The 13,458-nt window shown below is 30.9% G+C and overlaps 1 protein-coding gene across 1 annotated transcript in view; it reads left to right on the top strand.

Annotated features, from left to right (window-relative positions):
- Positions 1-13,234, top strand: part of CLS (cardiolipin synthase) — a 332,416-nt gene extending 319,182 nt beyond the window's left edge. Inside the window, exon 5 of the mRNA XM_072529827.1 lies at positions 13,177-13,234. Within this exon, the coding sequence (XP_072385928.1) occupies positions 13,177-13,219 (43 nt within the window). The 3' untranslated portion in view covers positions 13,220-13,234. The remainder of the gene's footprint in view (positions 1-13,176) is intronic.
- The last annotated feature ends 224 nt before the right edge of the window (positions 13,235-13,458 follow it).

Here is a 13,458-nt window from a genome sequence, read left to right on the forward strand (position 1 = left end):
TGCCATCTAAATTACATATAAGACACAGTTAACGATATACTTCATCGGCTATATGTGGCAACTTAAGCGATAGTGTAAATTCTTAAATGTACCTTAAATTGATTTATGTTTACAAGTTACAAACCTTTTAAAATCATAGCTATATGTGTGTCTTCAAAAGCTTTATATTGATTTTTCCCTAGCCAACTATATTTTCCTTGAATTTTATTGATCAGCTTCTTAAGGCTTCTCCTAACAAATTCGTTTCATCAATTTTGGAAAGCTCATTATCCTAAAATATAAATCAACATGTAACAGTAATCTAACTACCCCACAAACTTGATCATCCATGCTTAATTATTTTAGCTTAAACTATCTAATACAAAAATAGCCTCTGTTATAAAATCAATCCAACATTTATTTGCAAATTTTGGTTTCTCATAACCATGGTAAATGCCTATTAAACCTACAATTGCTACAATTTTAGGATATATAAACAAATTGCACAAACTAGGATAAAAATGACTACTAAAACTCTTTTTTAGTGGGATTTCATCAAAATTTGAGGTGAAGCAAGAAGGGTTCTAGCATCTCTAGGCAAATGAGAAAGATCAGGAACTTCTTTATGAATTTTTAATAAATCACCTAGTATTAAAGGATAAAGTCCAGTTGCATAACTTATTGGAAAAATTAAAAACATCTCGATAAGGTTCTCCAGAATTTTCGTTACAACCATATTTAGACCCTTCTTCAGTTTTATTGAAAAAAGAGCTTTATAAATGATCACCAGAATGGTCGTCCACGTGGTAATTTGGATTATTTAAGGTATTTAACATGTTAATAAAAAGTTTAAATCGGAAGTATTGTAACCTGAACTATTTGAACCGAAACTCTCATCAAAATAATCAGTTAGGGATTCCGAAGAAAGGTTTGAAGAAGATGGAATATCGGGGCTATTAATAATTTCAACAATATTATCTACGTTTTTCGTACCCATCCTCTGTTGATGACGCTTAGAAACCAATCGTTGTCTTTTAAACATAACTAATTTTAGGAAAAGTTACACTTACCTTTTTGTAATAAAATAAAAACCAAACTCAGAAGTAACCTAACAAATGGTACCAAACCTTTAACGATATACCAATTGCCAATACTATAACCAAAGCAAGCATCAAAAAAGGTTGCTAATTCACACCATTTGCACTTTATACTGCTTAAATAGAATTCTTTTAAGCATTAATAATATTATAATTAAACTGTGCCATTTGTTTAAATAGGTATGACATAACAATGACAATTAATATAAAATATAATCACCATTCATTAATTTGCCCAGCCAGAGTATATACCACTACTTCATCTTCTCAAAGATGATTTCAAGATTCATTTTGTTGATAAAAATCACATTTTTACTCATTAGAATTAGCAAACATATATCACCGTGATAACTAGAATAATAAAACAATTGTAACGAATTATCTAGAAATAAAAGATTTTTACAATTTACCTAAAAACAAAAACATGTTTTGGATATATTAAACTATACAATTTTTAATTAATCATGATTTAACCTTTTCGCTTTTAATTATTTTATTAACGTAAATAATTTTTTATTCTATTGAAATATTTGTCATTTAATCCCATAATTGGTAAATGTCGGACGTCCAGAAAACGTCCGAGTTCGGACGTCCAGGGAACGTCCGTTCCAGAGAACGTCCATATTTAGTCCACCCAAAGTACGTCCCACTTCGTACGTCCATTTTACGTCCAGGGACATCCGGACCAACACTGGACGTATATTGGACGTCCATAGAACGTCGTGTGTTACTAGGGCTGGACCATATGTTTTCCATATTCTTGAGTTATCCGGTTTCTTCCTCTCTCTTTTCTTTAATATTTTCGATCCATCTTCGTGGTCTTCCTATTGTTTATGTGCTATTTCCCCACTTACCACATGTCATTTAGATTTTGCGATAGCTTTAATCTGTTTTGTTCTTATATCTTCGTTTCTCATATGATCTCTTAAGCTTACATTTTATCATAAGTCTCTCAATAGCTCGTTAAGTTGTTCTAAGTGTTTTGAGAGGTTGGTTACTAAGTATAATGGTCTCCAAGGCGTGACAGGAAGGATACATGTATCAAAAACTTTTCTCTTTTTAAATTAAGTGGATCTTTTATAACAAAGCTGAGTTTACCTACTACTGATTTTCTTTTTTATTTTATACCCCGTACATATTGTTCAATCCTCCTATCGTTAAGAGTCTACTTCCTCAGCTAACATTACCTCAATTTTCTCACTATGTTAGTCCTACTATCCCCAATGCTTAAGCCTGTTAACATTTCTTGTATCACCTGTACACAAGTGCTAATTAGTACAATGTCATCTGCAAATCGCAAGTGATAGCGTTAAGTATCTTTTTGTTTCCATTCCAGTTGTTTTTTTTAAATATCTTTTAAATCAATCAATTGTAAATAACTTGGACCATATCGTGTCTCCTTTTCTGACTCCTCATTAAATTGCAATATTAATTTTTTCCCTTATTTTAACTTTTAAATGTTGCTTTCCTGTAAATGTTTTTTAAAAACTTTTTATATAGGGTGGGGGGGGGGGGGATTTCTGCCATTATCTAATGCATGAACTACTATTGCCCATTGTTCTATGAAATCTCAAGCTTTATTAAAATCTCAATTTTTATTGATTCTAGAGTTATCCACCTATTCTGACCATCTCTGTTGATATTCCGTCTTGCGCGGGCGATTTTTATTGGTAACACGATTAAATAATAAAGTAAGAATCGTTCATTAAAGGTTGATGTGATGGTTGTCGCGCGCGTACATGCGTGTGCCGTGTTTAAAATGTAAATTGTTTAGAATAACAAAGGCAAATGAAAGTTCTGAAAACCCCGTGCATAAAAATTATTTCTGGTATTATTCCAATTGCTAGATTGAATGAATGTTATTAAATTCCGAATTCTTTTTTTAACTTAAGTTTTTCCACCAATAAGTTAAAGTATGAGAGAGAGAAACTAGGAAGTTTTTATTGAAAGGTTGAGATGACATTTATCTGTGCTGCATTTAAAAGGACAATAGTTTAGAATAGCAAAAGTTTATTAGGCAAATGAAGTGTTTGAGTACCTTGTTGTGAATGAAAATTCATAAAAATTATTGTTAACATTCGAACTGCGAGTTTTATTGGGAGTGTATGGCGAAAATTGTATGGATGTAAGGATCTTTAAACGTACGTATTGGCACAGGGAACATTGGAATGCATCTACTATAATTTTATAATGTGTCTGTCGCACAGCACTCCTTTTCGCTGATTTGATACAATATTTTCGTTGAATTGAATTATATAAACATAAACAGATAATTCCATTGGAATCCGCCGACCACAGTCCATCAAATCAGAAGGTATAAATAGGCCTGAACTTGTTTATAATAAATTAATAATAAGTTAAGCATTTAAGAAGTTAATTGTTAATTGTATATAGAGCGTTTATTTATAGTTCGGAAACAAGTATATTGTATTGTATTTTTGAAAATAAAGTTTTTAAAAACGAAGTTTCCACGAAAATAAATTTAATTACTGGCAACGTTGCCCTAGAAATTGGAATGACATATGTGACAAGATCAACTTACACAACTTGAAAAACACGATTTTCGGTTATAAGAGTTGTACCAGTTTTTTATGACGCGAACGGTACATATTGTTAACATTTTTATTAAATGGAACCTCGGGTGTTCTTAAATAATTAAAACAAAAAACTTTTTTAATTATTTATTAAGAATAACCAAAATTAGCAACCAGAATTTATTTACAGAACATAATGTATTTAAATATGAATGTATTTTTAATGCATTACAAAGAAGACAATGGTTTATAAACACTACGGAATATAATTTGGTTTCACACGCACCACAATGTTGTCCACTTATTTCATCGTATCTCCCATTTGCGTGTCGGCTCACATGGGCAGATGGGACATCGCTTGGTATTCCTTGTAATACTTAAAAAAACATATGTTTATTAAAGAATTAACAACTAATGGAGAGGTATCAGCTATTGCGCAAACTAAAGAAAAGTATATTACATTTTCAAAATCTATTCTAGTACACAAGAGTGATGATTCAAAAAAACATAATGTTTATTTAAAATTGAGGTTTGTAGATTCATTTAGATTTTTAGCAAAGTCTTTAGATAAATTAAGCCAATCATTAGAGTCTAGTCAATGCAATGAAATAAGGAAATATTTCCCAGGTGAAAAAGAGTTTGGTTTAATGCGCCGTAAAGGTGTATTTCCATATGCGTATACTGATAGATACATCAAATTAGAAGAGAGACATCTACCATCTAAAGAAAAATTTTATGATAATTTAAGTGGGGAACATATTACTATATAAGATTATAACAGAGCCCAGGAGGTGTGGGATCATTTTAACTGTCAATCTATGGGAGATTATGGAATGCTTTATTTAAAATCAGATGTACTCCTACTAGCTGACATATTTGAGAATTTTAGAAAGGTATGTCTCAAAGAATATAAACTGGATCCTGCACATTATGTTACAGCCCCATCTCTAACATGGGATGCTATGTTGAAATATACCGAGCTTCAACTTTTAACGGATGTTAGGGGAGGATGGGGCATTGTGAACCATCTAAGGAAGATATGCACATACTGTTAAACCAGAAATGATTTTGTTTTGTTTAATTAATTAGGGACGTTCATTAAACATTTAACTGTCATTTAGTTGCAATTGAAACATAATTTATTTAACGTATTTTCAACAAAAAAATGACAACTGACTATATGTCAAAAGTTCACATTGCCCCATAGGGTGGGGCAATGTGAACTACTGAGGAAAGTCACACTATTTCATTATCTAATGGCTATGTTTGGTAAATAAAATCAAGTAAAAAGAATTTTTTTATTAAAAATACTTAGAAAACCGTTAACAGAACATTAGTAAAAATAGACACATGTTATATTTATTCAGAAATACAAAATTCACACTGAAATTCTTCATCATCTTCTGGATCTATTCCCGCACATGCTTCATGAGCCCATTTTAGACAGGCCGAGCAACGTACCCATCCTTCTTCATTGGCTGATGAGGAGAACCACTCGTTACAGTAAAAACATTCAGCATCTTCACCATTGCCATCATCTTGTACTTGATGGTTACATTTATTTTTTTTCTTTCCCTTACCATCTTTGGAAGGACAAACTTTTATTTTTTTGTTACTTCTTTCACTATCTTCGTGCTTATCATCATTTATTTTTTTCTTAGCTTTTTCCTTTTTCATTGTTTTTATTGCCTCCTTCGTGTTTATTTCAAGTTCGAATTCTAGCTTATACGGACTAGATGTCAGTACAGCCGTTTTACCTTTTTTGGATTTCCTCTTTGGTTCCATTAATTTACTTCTCTTTGGCAGAGGACGAATGTCTTTAGGGCTGTTTGCTCCAAATGAAGTTGTTGCTCTATTGTGTGCAGGGGAAATTGTCAATTGAAAATCGTTACCAGTATGAAGCTTTGCAACTGAGGTTGAAGCAATTACCTCATCTTGACTTAAGTGAGGCTCTGCAGTTGAAGTTGAAGGAATTGCCTCATCTTGACTTGACACTGGTAGACTATTATTCTCCAAATCTCTTTCAGTCGTAGCAGATGGTGCAAAATCGAGGTCTGTAAATATATTGGGATCATAAGGTACTATCCCACATTTTTTAAAAGCGTTAATAGCAGTCAAAGGTGTTGCAGCTTGTAAGAAAGCCTCACCAAAAATTTTAGAGATTTGGAAAGCTGTTACCACTCTGCCTGGGTTGTTATTAAGAAACTTTTCTAATGCCATATCATAATATCGTGCTAAAGGAGCCATGACACCAACATCGGTTGGCTGCATTCGATGGGTGGAATGTGGAGGCAAACAAATGATATGTACATGTTTTTCCCTAGCCAAATTAATTACTTCTATGTTTTTTGTATGGCTGCTGTGTCCATCCAAAATCAATAAGATCGGATCGTCTTCACTTGGTTTCGTTTGTTGAAGAAAATTTTGAAACCATATTAAAAAGAGTTCACTATTTATCCAGCCACTATCGCTACAGGCGAATATTGAACCTGGAGGTGCACCAGCTTGGAGTTCAACTTTCATTCTCTTTCTTGCAAACATTAACATCGGCGGTATGAAGATTCCTGATGATGACATGCAAATAACGGCTGTTGTTATTCCACTTCTATCAGCAGAAGTAAGCCGTCCAACTTGTTTCCGTGCTTTATGCGCCAAGATTTTACTATTACATTTGGGGACTGTACCTAGACCTGTTTCGTCACAGTTAAAAACACGCGTTGGATTGACATGTTTAGAATCCAAAGTAGCTTTATACAGATCAAAAAATTGTTTTACATTGTAACGATTAAAAGCTTCAGCTCTTGCAGCAGATGTTGATTCGGGTTTACGTAATGAAAGCCCTGGGTGCCGTTTTCGAAATCCGTACGCCCAATCTAAACCTGCAAGTTTGTTTGTTTTATTATATGGATGGTCTATGTTATTTTTTTCGGCTAACTGGAAAGCTAGGTGACGAAGATCAAGCAAAGTAATTCCGTATAAACGCTTCTCCATATCTAAGATATAATTATACAATTCTTCTTCCTGTTCCTTGGTAAAAACCGTTTTGTAGAAACCTAGACCCTTTTCGTCAGGAGAAATTCTTGTTACTTTTTCTTTGCATCTGCGAATTAACGTTGCTTTCGGGATACCATAAACTTTACTAGCTTTTAAATAGCCCATTTCCCCAGCTTTAACTGTCCGGATAGCATTCTTCAAGGCAACAAGAGACCAGGATTGTTGCTCAGTTTTCCTCACATAATTTCGTACCATTTCTAACTGCAAAAGAAGCATATAATTAAAAAAGTGTCAAGAAAATATAATGGGGCAATGTGAACCACTCCTAGTCCACGTTGCCCCATGCGTAGTACACATTCAAAATATGGAAATTAACGAACCAGTTCACAACGTATCAAAAGCAAATCTTAATTATTAAAAGCACATTTTACAAGCAACACCACAGTATCAAAAAGTTAAAATAATCATGTCTCCTTACCGAGAAATCTTTAGTCAAAAGTAGTAAATTCCTTAGATCAGCAGCGACGAAACACGTGTTTTTAATTATAACACGTCTGAACGTACTCCCCGTGCGTTCACACTCCTACTAAAAGTAGATAAGATGTCTACGCATATTTGTAGTAGTTACTAGATGCAGTGTTGCCAATTTTAAACAAAATAACCGATGTGATTTACATTACCCCCATGGTCCATGATGCCCCATCCTCCCCTAATATGGTACACTTTTTCAAAAAAGGGATCAGAGGAGGGGTGGCTACTTGTACGAAACGTATGGGTATTGAAAACAACAGTTTTCACAGCCACCAGTTTTACGGTGCGGTTATGAGTCAACCTCTTCCTTTGGGAAATTTTCGATGGTTAAATAAACAGGAAATTGAGCAATTTAATGTTTTTAATATTGACGATGACGGTGAAAAGGGCTATGTGTTGGAAGTAGATTTGCATTACCCACCCAATATTCACGAACAACATAACGATCTCGCAGTTTGCCCTCAATTAATAATCCCACCCAAACGTAAATATAAAAAACTTATTCCTAATTTATATGATAAGAAAAAATATGTAATACATTATAGAAATCTAAAACAATGTATACAATACGGATTAAGACTAGAAAAAGTGCACAGAGTAGTAGAGTTTTCCCAATCACTTTAATTAAAAAAATATATTGATCTGAATACTTTCCTTCGAAACAAAGCCAAAAACGAATCTTAAGCTTTTTAAGCTTCTCATCAACGCCTTGTTCGGGAAGTCTCTTGAATCAACCGATAAAAGAAAAGATATTTATCTTCTATCACATTGGAAAAATAGACCGGGAAGGGTAGGAGCAAAATCTTTAATTGCTAAACCAGAATTTAACTCATTATCAGTATTTAACGAAAATTTAGTTGCAATTCATTTAAATAAAACCAAAAATATTTATGATAAACCTATCTACGTTGGTTTTTCTATTCTGGATGTATCTAAGACATTCATATATAATTTTTTCTACGGATATATTAAAAATAAGTACCACAATAATGCTAATCTTTTGTATACAGATACTGATTCACTTATTCTAGAAGTACAAACACCAAACTTTTATGATGACATGAACAAAAATCTATATTACTTTGATACATCAAACTATTCGGAAAATAATCGACATGGTGTATACAAGACAATGTCTATACTTGGAAAGATGAAAAATGAATTTCCAAACACCACCATTAAAGCATTCTACGGTAAAGGAACTAAAGCTTATCGTATAGACGCTGATACAATTTTAAAAAAAGCTAAAGGTGTTTCCAGACATGTTGTTAAAAATTAATTAAATTTAAATGATTACGTATGAGTTATTAAAAACAAAGAAACCATTTTTAGAAAAATGTATTTTTTTAGGTCGGAAATGCACATTATATATACCAAATTGGGAAATAAGGTATCGCTAACATTTCGTGATGATAAAAGACATGTTATTCCTGGAAATATCTCTACTCTTGCTTGGGGTCGTCTGTTAATTAATCAGCATGAAGGTAATATAGATGACCTTTTATTTTTCGCAAATGAGGTAATAGATCCTCCGACATTAGTTGATTTAGGTAATATCCCCAATGAGGAATTGTTCCAAGTTGCAGAAGTTGCAGCTTTTCATTATGACTCCTACTTATAAATTGTTTTTGTTATCTGTAATTATATTTAAGGATTAAGCATATGTATATTCTTATGTACTCATAAAACACTTGTATATTAACATATTTTTTTTTTATTTAAAACTTTAAACAAGTCTAATAATAGAGAAACTATTGAGAAAGTTGAACACATAGCAATATAATAAAATATTGGAGGTATGACCGTATCCTTCTTAGATATTTTATTATAAAGTTGTATCCACCCGGAATCAGTGATTTTTTCACTAAAATGTCTAAAACGCAATTTATATTTGGTGCTGTTTAAAGGTAATTCAACTTGTAAAGTTGGTAAAAAATTGTTTTCCTGATATAATTGCATTCTTATCCATTTCGATGGCCACGTATCATTTAGTGCAACATTACTATCAAAACACACAAAAGTTTCTGTGACATGAATTGGTTTTTGAATTAAGAGCAAATTTCCCAAAATTGCTTGTAAAACAATAAAGTTTAATGACACCATCATAATAATCTCTACTAAGGTTTTACCATCTATTTATAGTAAACCTAACTCCGGACGAGGGGAGTCCCATTTATGTGGTGGAGATTCCATTAATCCATCACGATAACCTACAAATCGATGAGATAATCCCATAGGTCTAGTCCCACTACAAAATGCACAAAATTCAAATACTAATTTCCACCCTTTAAATATTAAGTTTCTTTACTTTACTTTAAGTCTAGTTTTAGACATTTTACGACAAATAAGACAAAGCTTTTGTCGTATAATATAAGAAGGAAGTCTTGAAAAAATTTTCCACTCCTCATCACTATAGTTAAGTACATTATCCAAATTATCCCAATGTTTATATGACATGTTCACACAAATCACAAAACAAACTCAACACAAAATTAAACTATAAGTACACGAATTCCTAATATTATAATTGACTCTAAACGAACTGGTTTATGATTTAGCTTAACAAGTTTTAACAGGAATGAATCACCCGATAGCTGATAAAATCTAATCGACCTTCACCGGTACAACCTAGTGTCAATATATTATTAGGAGTGGGGGCAATAAGCCACACATTTGCAGGTCTAATTTTCTTTATTTAATTTAACTAGTTGTTCCAAATATATAGTTCATCCCAAACCCTTCTTTCAGTGCGTCACAGTTGATCGAATTCTCTCTAACGCATTAAGCTAGAAGTGACAGAAAAAAACGTGAGTCTGTGATTATTATACATAGAACTTGGAAAATTATATATCGTTCACGGGTATTTGCATATTAAAGCGAATTCTACTTACGGATATATACCTAATTGATTGGAGTTTAGAATACGCTAAATAGATATCCAATCAATGATGCGCATAATATAATTTGACGCAGATGGGCTCGATAGTGACACTACTTTGACAATGTCAACTGATAAAATGATAATTGTCATTCGAGGTTAGTATTTTCAGCGATGATTTTCAGACATTTTACAGTGAAAATTTAATTTTGTACTTATTGTCATAAAAATATTTTAAATATGCCGAGAAATACTGAGAATGAACAAAGACTAATACTAAAATTATTAAATTATTTTCAATTAGAAAAAGAGGCTGGGACAACTTTATTACCAGTTTCTGCCGTTAGTGAAGTAACTTTTAAATTATTCTAAAAAATATTCATATTAGTAGTTTAAATACTATACATTTTAGCCATAGTGCTTGTAATAAATAATAATAAGTACATAAATAAATCTCAGTTAATTAAGCAATTTCCTTGGAATGTATAGAATAGGAATTATGACAAACCGCCGTTCCAATATAATGCGCAATAAAAGTTTTTATACATGACGGGACCTCTAATATGTAAATTAAAAAAAAATTGAATTCTTAAAGTTTTTACTCCACATTTTCAAAATATATCCTTTTCACATTTAGCCGATTACGATCCTTCGACTGTCAGATTTAACTAAAATGTCATGCAATAATTCTCGACATTCTTAAAATCCTATATGACGTCAAAATTAGTGACGCACTGAAAGAAGGGTTTTGGATAAACTGTACATATTCTTTTACTTGTTCGTACATATACATACATATACTTCATCTAATTTACATTCCGTTGCACGTCATCGGCGTCATAGCCCGTGATGTCACATGATACCAACACGAAATATTTAGGCGGTAGGTGTGTTCATTTTTAAAATCACTTTGCCGAGTACATTGGCATTACAGCCACTAGACATATTTTATTATATACGCGTAGAAATAATATTTAAAGATTTCTATTAATGTTAACTTAAAAAAATACATAATAATATGTTTCATTTAATTTGTATAAATGCATTATAAAGCGTTTTTATGAAGAACAGTTGTTCGGAACACACTGTAACTGTAATCGAATGAAGGTGAAATTTTGGCATAAATTGGTAACACTTATTTGACAGTTGCGGTGTTGACACTTTAGTTTTGTTTTTATTATTTACTATTAATTAAACTATGTTGTTTTTTAAACAAGCGGCTCAAATTGTTTTTAACAAGATTATTTTTTAACTCTTGTTTTGTTTCTATTTATTTACATTAAATATTAATTTATTTTGTTGTATAATCCACTTTTGCAATAATTATGTGACCTATTTGATTTAAAATGGATTCAGAAATTTTTTATACTTTGGCAACTATGGCAACTTCGATCTCTGACGTAGATAATGACGTGCAACGGTTTGTAAATTAGATGGACTGTATATATATATATATATATATATATATATATATATATATTGATACGATTGGGGTTTATAGAAAATAATTTATAAGTTATATACTACATAATATTAGATATTAAAAGTATTTGGTTATTTTAATAAGTTATATACTAGAAAATTTTATAAAAATATATTTATGTGAGGGCATTTTTAAGAAATTAGCATATAATAATTGTAAAAAGTTGTATTTTAATGTTGTAAATATATTTAAGTGAGCCATGACTAGGCAACCAACTATACATGTGAATATACATACTCTCCAAGTGACATTTCAGAAAATAATTGGGAATATAAAGTGGGGTTATAATAATAATGTTAGTTTAAAATGTTTAATTTATATATATTTAATGATTTAAATGTTTATTCTGATCTGAAAAGCCTAAATGTCAACAAAATTATCAATAGAACATTAACGAATTCTCCAGAATGCAGAATTTGACCTTTGTTTATGTTGGAACATTCTGGAATAATGATTATGTCGGTGGATCGAACAGATACTTTTTTCGAGAACATCCATATAGAAGAAATTGAACTAAATCGAACATGATATCTTACCAGATGGTTCTGGAACATCCGAAAAGATATAAATACCCGTGATTTGGATTCAAGATGGCCAGTTTATTATGAAAGTTAGTAGAAGATAGACTCATTAAGTTAGGGAAGTCAATTGTTCAGAATTTTCAAGATAGTGCAGTCAGAAAAGTTTTAGTAAGAAAGTAGGTCCAGTCCATTCAGTTACAAATAGTCCAATTGTTTAATATAGTGAGTTAAATGAAGATTAAAAATTATGCATATATTTTAATGCACATTTATAATTATACACAAATAATTATTGAAGATTAAAAAAGTATTTTAGAAGAATATTGGATGGATATTGGAAGAAATTAAAATTATATTATGATTGGAGATTAGTATAAATCAACTTATAATAATTGGATATTGGTATATTGAAAAGAAGAATAAATATAAATGCTGTTTTGCTGGTTTGCTTGGTGGTTTATAAATGCTGGTGAAGAAAAATATATCTTAAATTGGTAGAAGCTGATAATTGGAAAAAGTAATTTCACAAAAACAAGGATAACCGAAGTACGAAGACATTCAGTGGTGATTAGAATCTATATAGTGGAAAACAGTTCATTTAGGCATTCAGTGAAAGAAAGGTACAAAATTTTGTTAATATAATTTAGTTAGTGTCATAACAATTTCAATTTTGAAGATAGTTTGTTTAAATTTTACATTGTCTATAGAATTTAATTAGTTTTATAAGAATATTAATTTAAAGATAGTTTATTTTAAATTTAAATTGGCTAGGTTAGATATATATGTGTGTTTCATAATAGTTATAATAAAGATAATTTAAAAAAGTACTTACAAACTAATTCTTTGAGAACCGCGATAAAAACCCTATATATTATATTATTAAAAATACTCATTGCTCATCATTCAAACAAACAATACATCATAACAATATATATATATATATATATATATATATATATATATATATATATATATATATATATATATATATAGATATATATATATATATATATATATATATATATATATATATATATATATATATATATGATTTTATATTTTTAAATGTGTAATTAATTTTATATTTGTTAAGTGTTACGATAAATATTATGGCGTATAAAACTGTAAATATATTATGACTAATTCTTTTCTATTCTAGTTATTTCGGCGCTCAATTGAAAGACCTGTTTCCTGAATTCTGATGAGTCACCCACGACTTGAAATTTCCAGAAGCAAACCGAATAAAACCAGTATGAGTGACCTTCTGGGCTCTTCGATGGGGAATCGCGGTGATTCCGGAACTAACGGCATTTTATATTTAAAGAAGAATTTTGTTGTAAACAGAACAGTTAGTTTTTGAACATCGCATCGAGTTTTTAAAATGTAACGCACGTAGATCAATTATATAATTAGTAAGTGTAAAATAAATTAGTTATATTGT

This window comes from Diabrotica undecimpunctata, chromosome 4, assembly GCF_040954645.1.
Source record: "Diabrotica undecimpunctata isolate CICGRU chromosome 4, icDiaUnde3, whole genome shotgun sequence".
Lineage (NCBI taxonomy): Eukaryota > Metazoa > Arthropoda > Insecta > Coleoptera > Chrysomelidae > Diabrotica > Diabrotica undecimpunctata.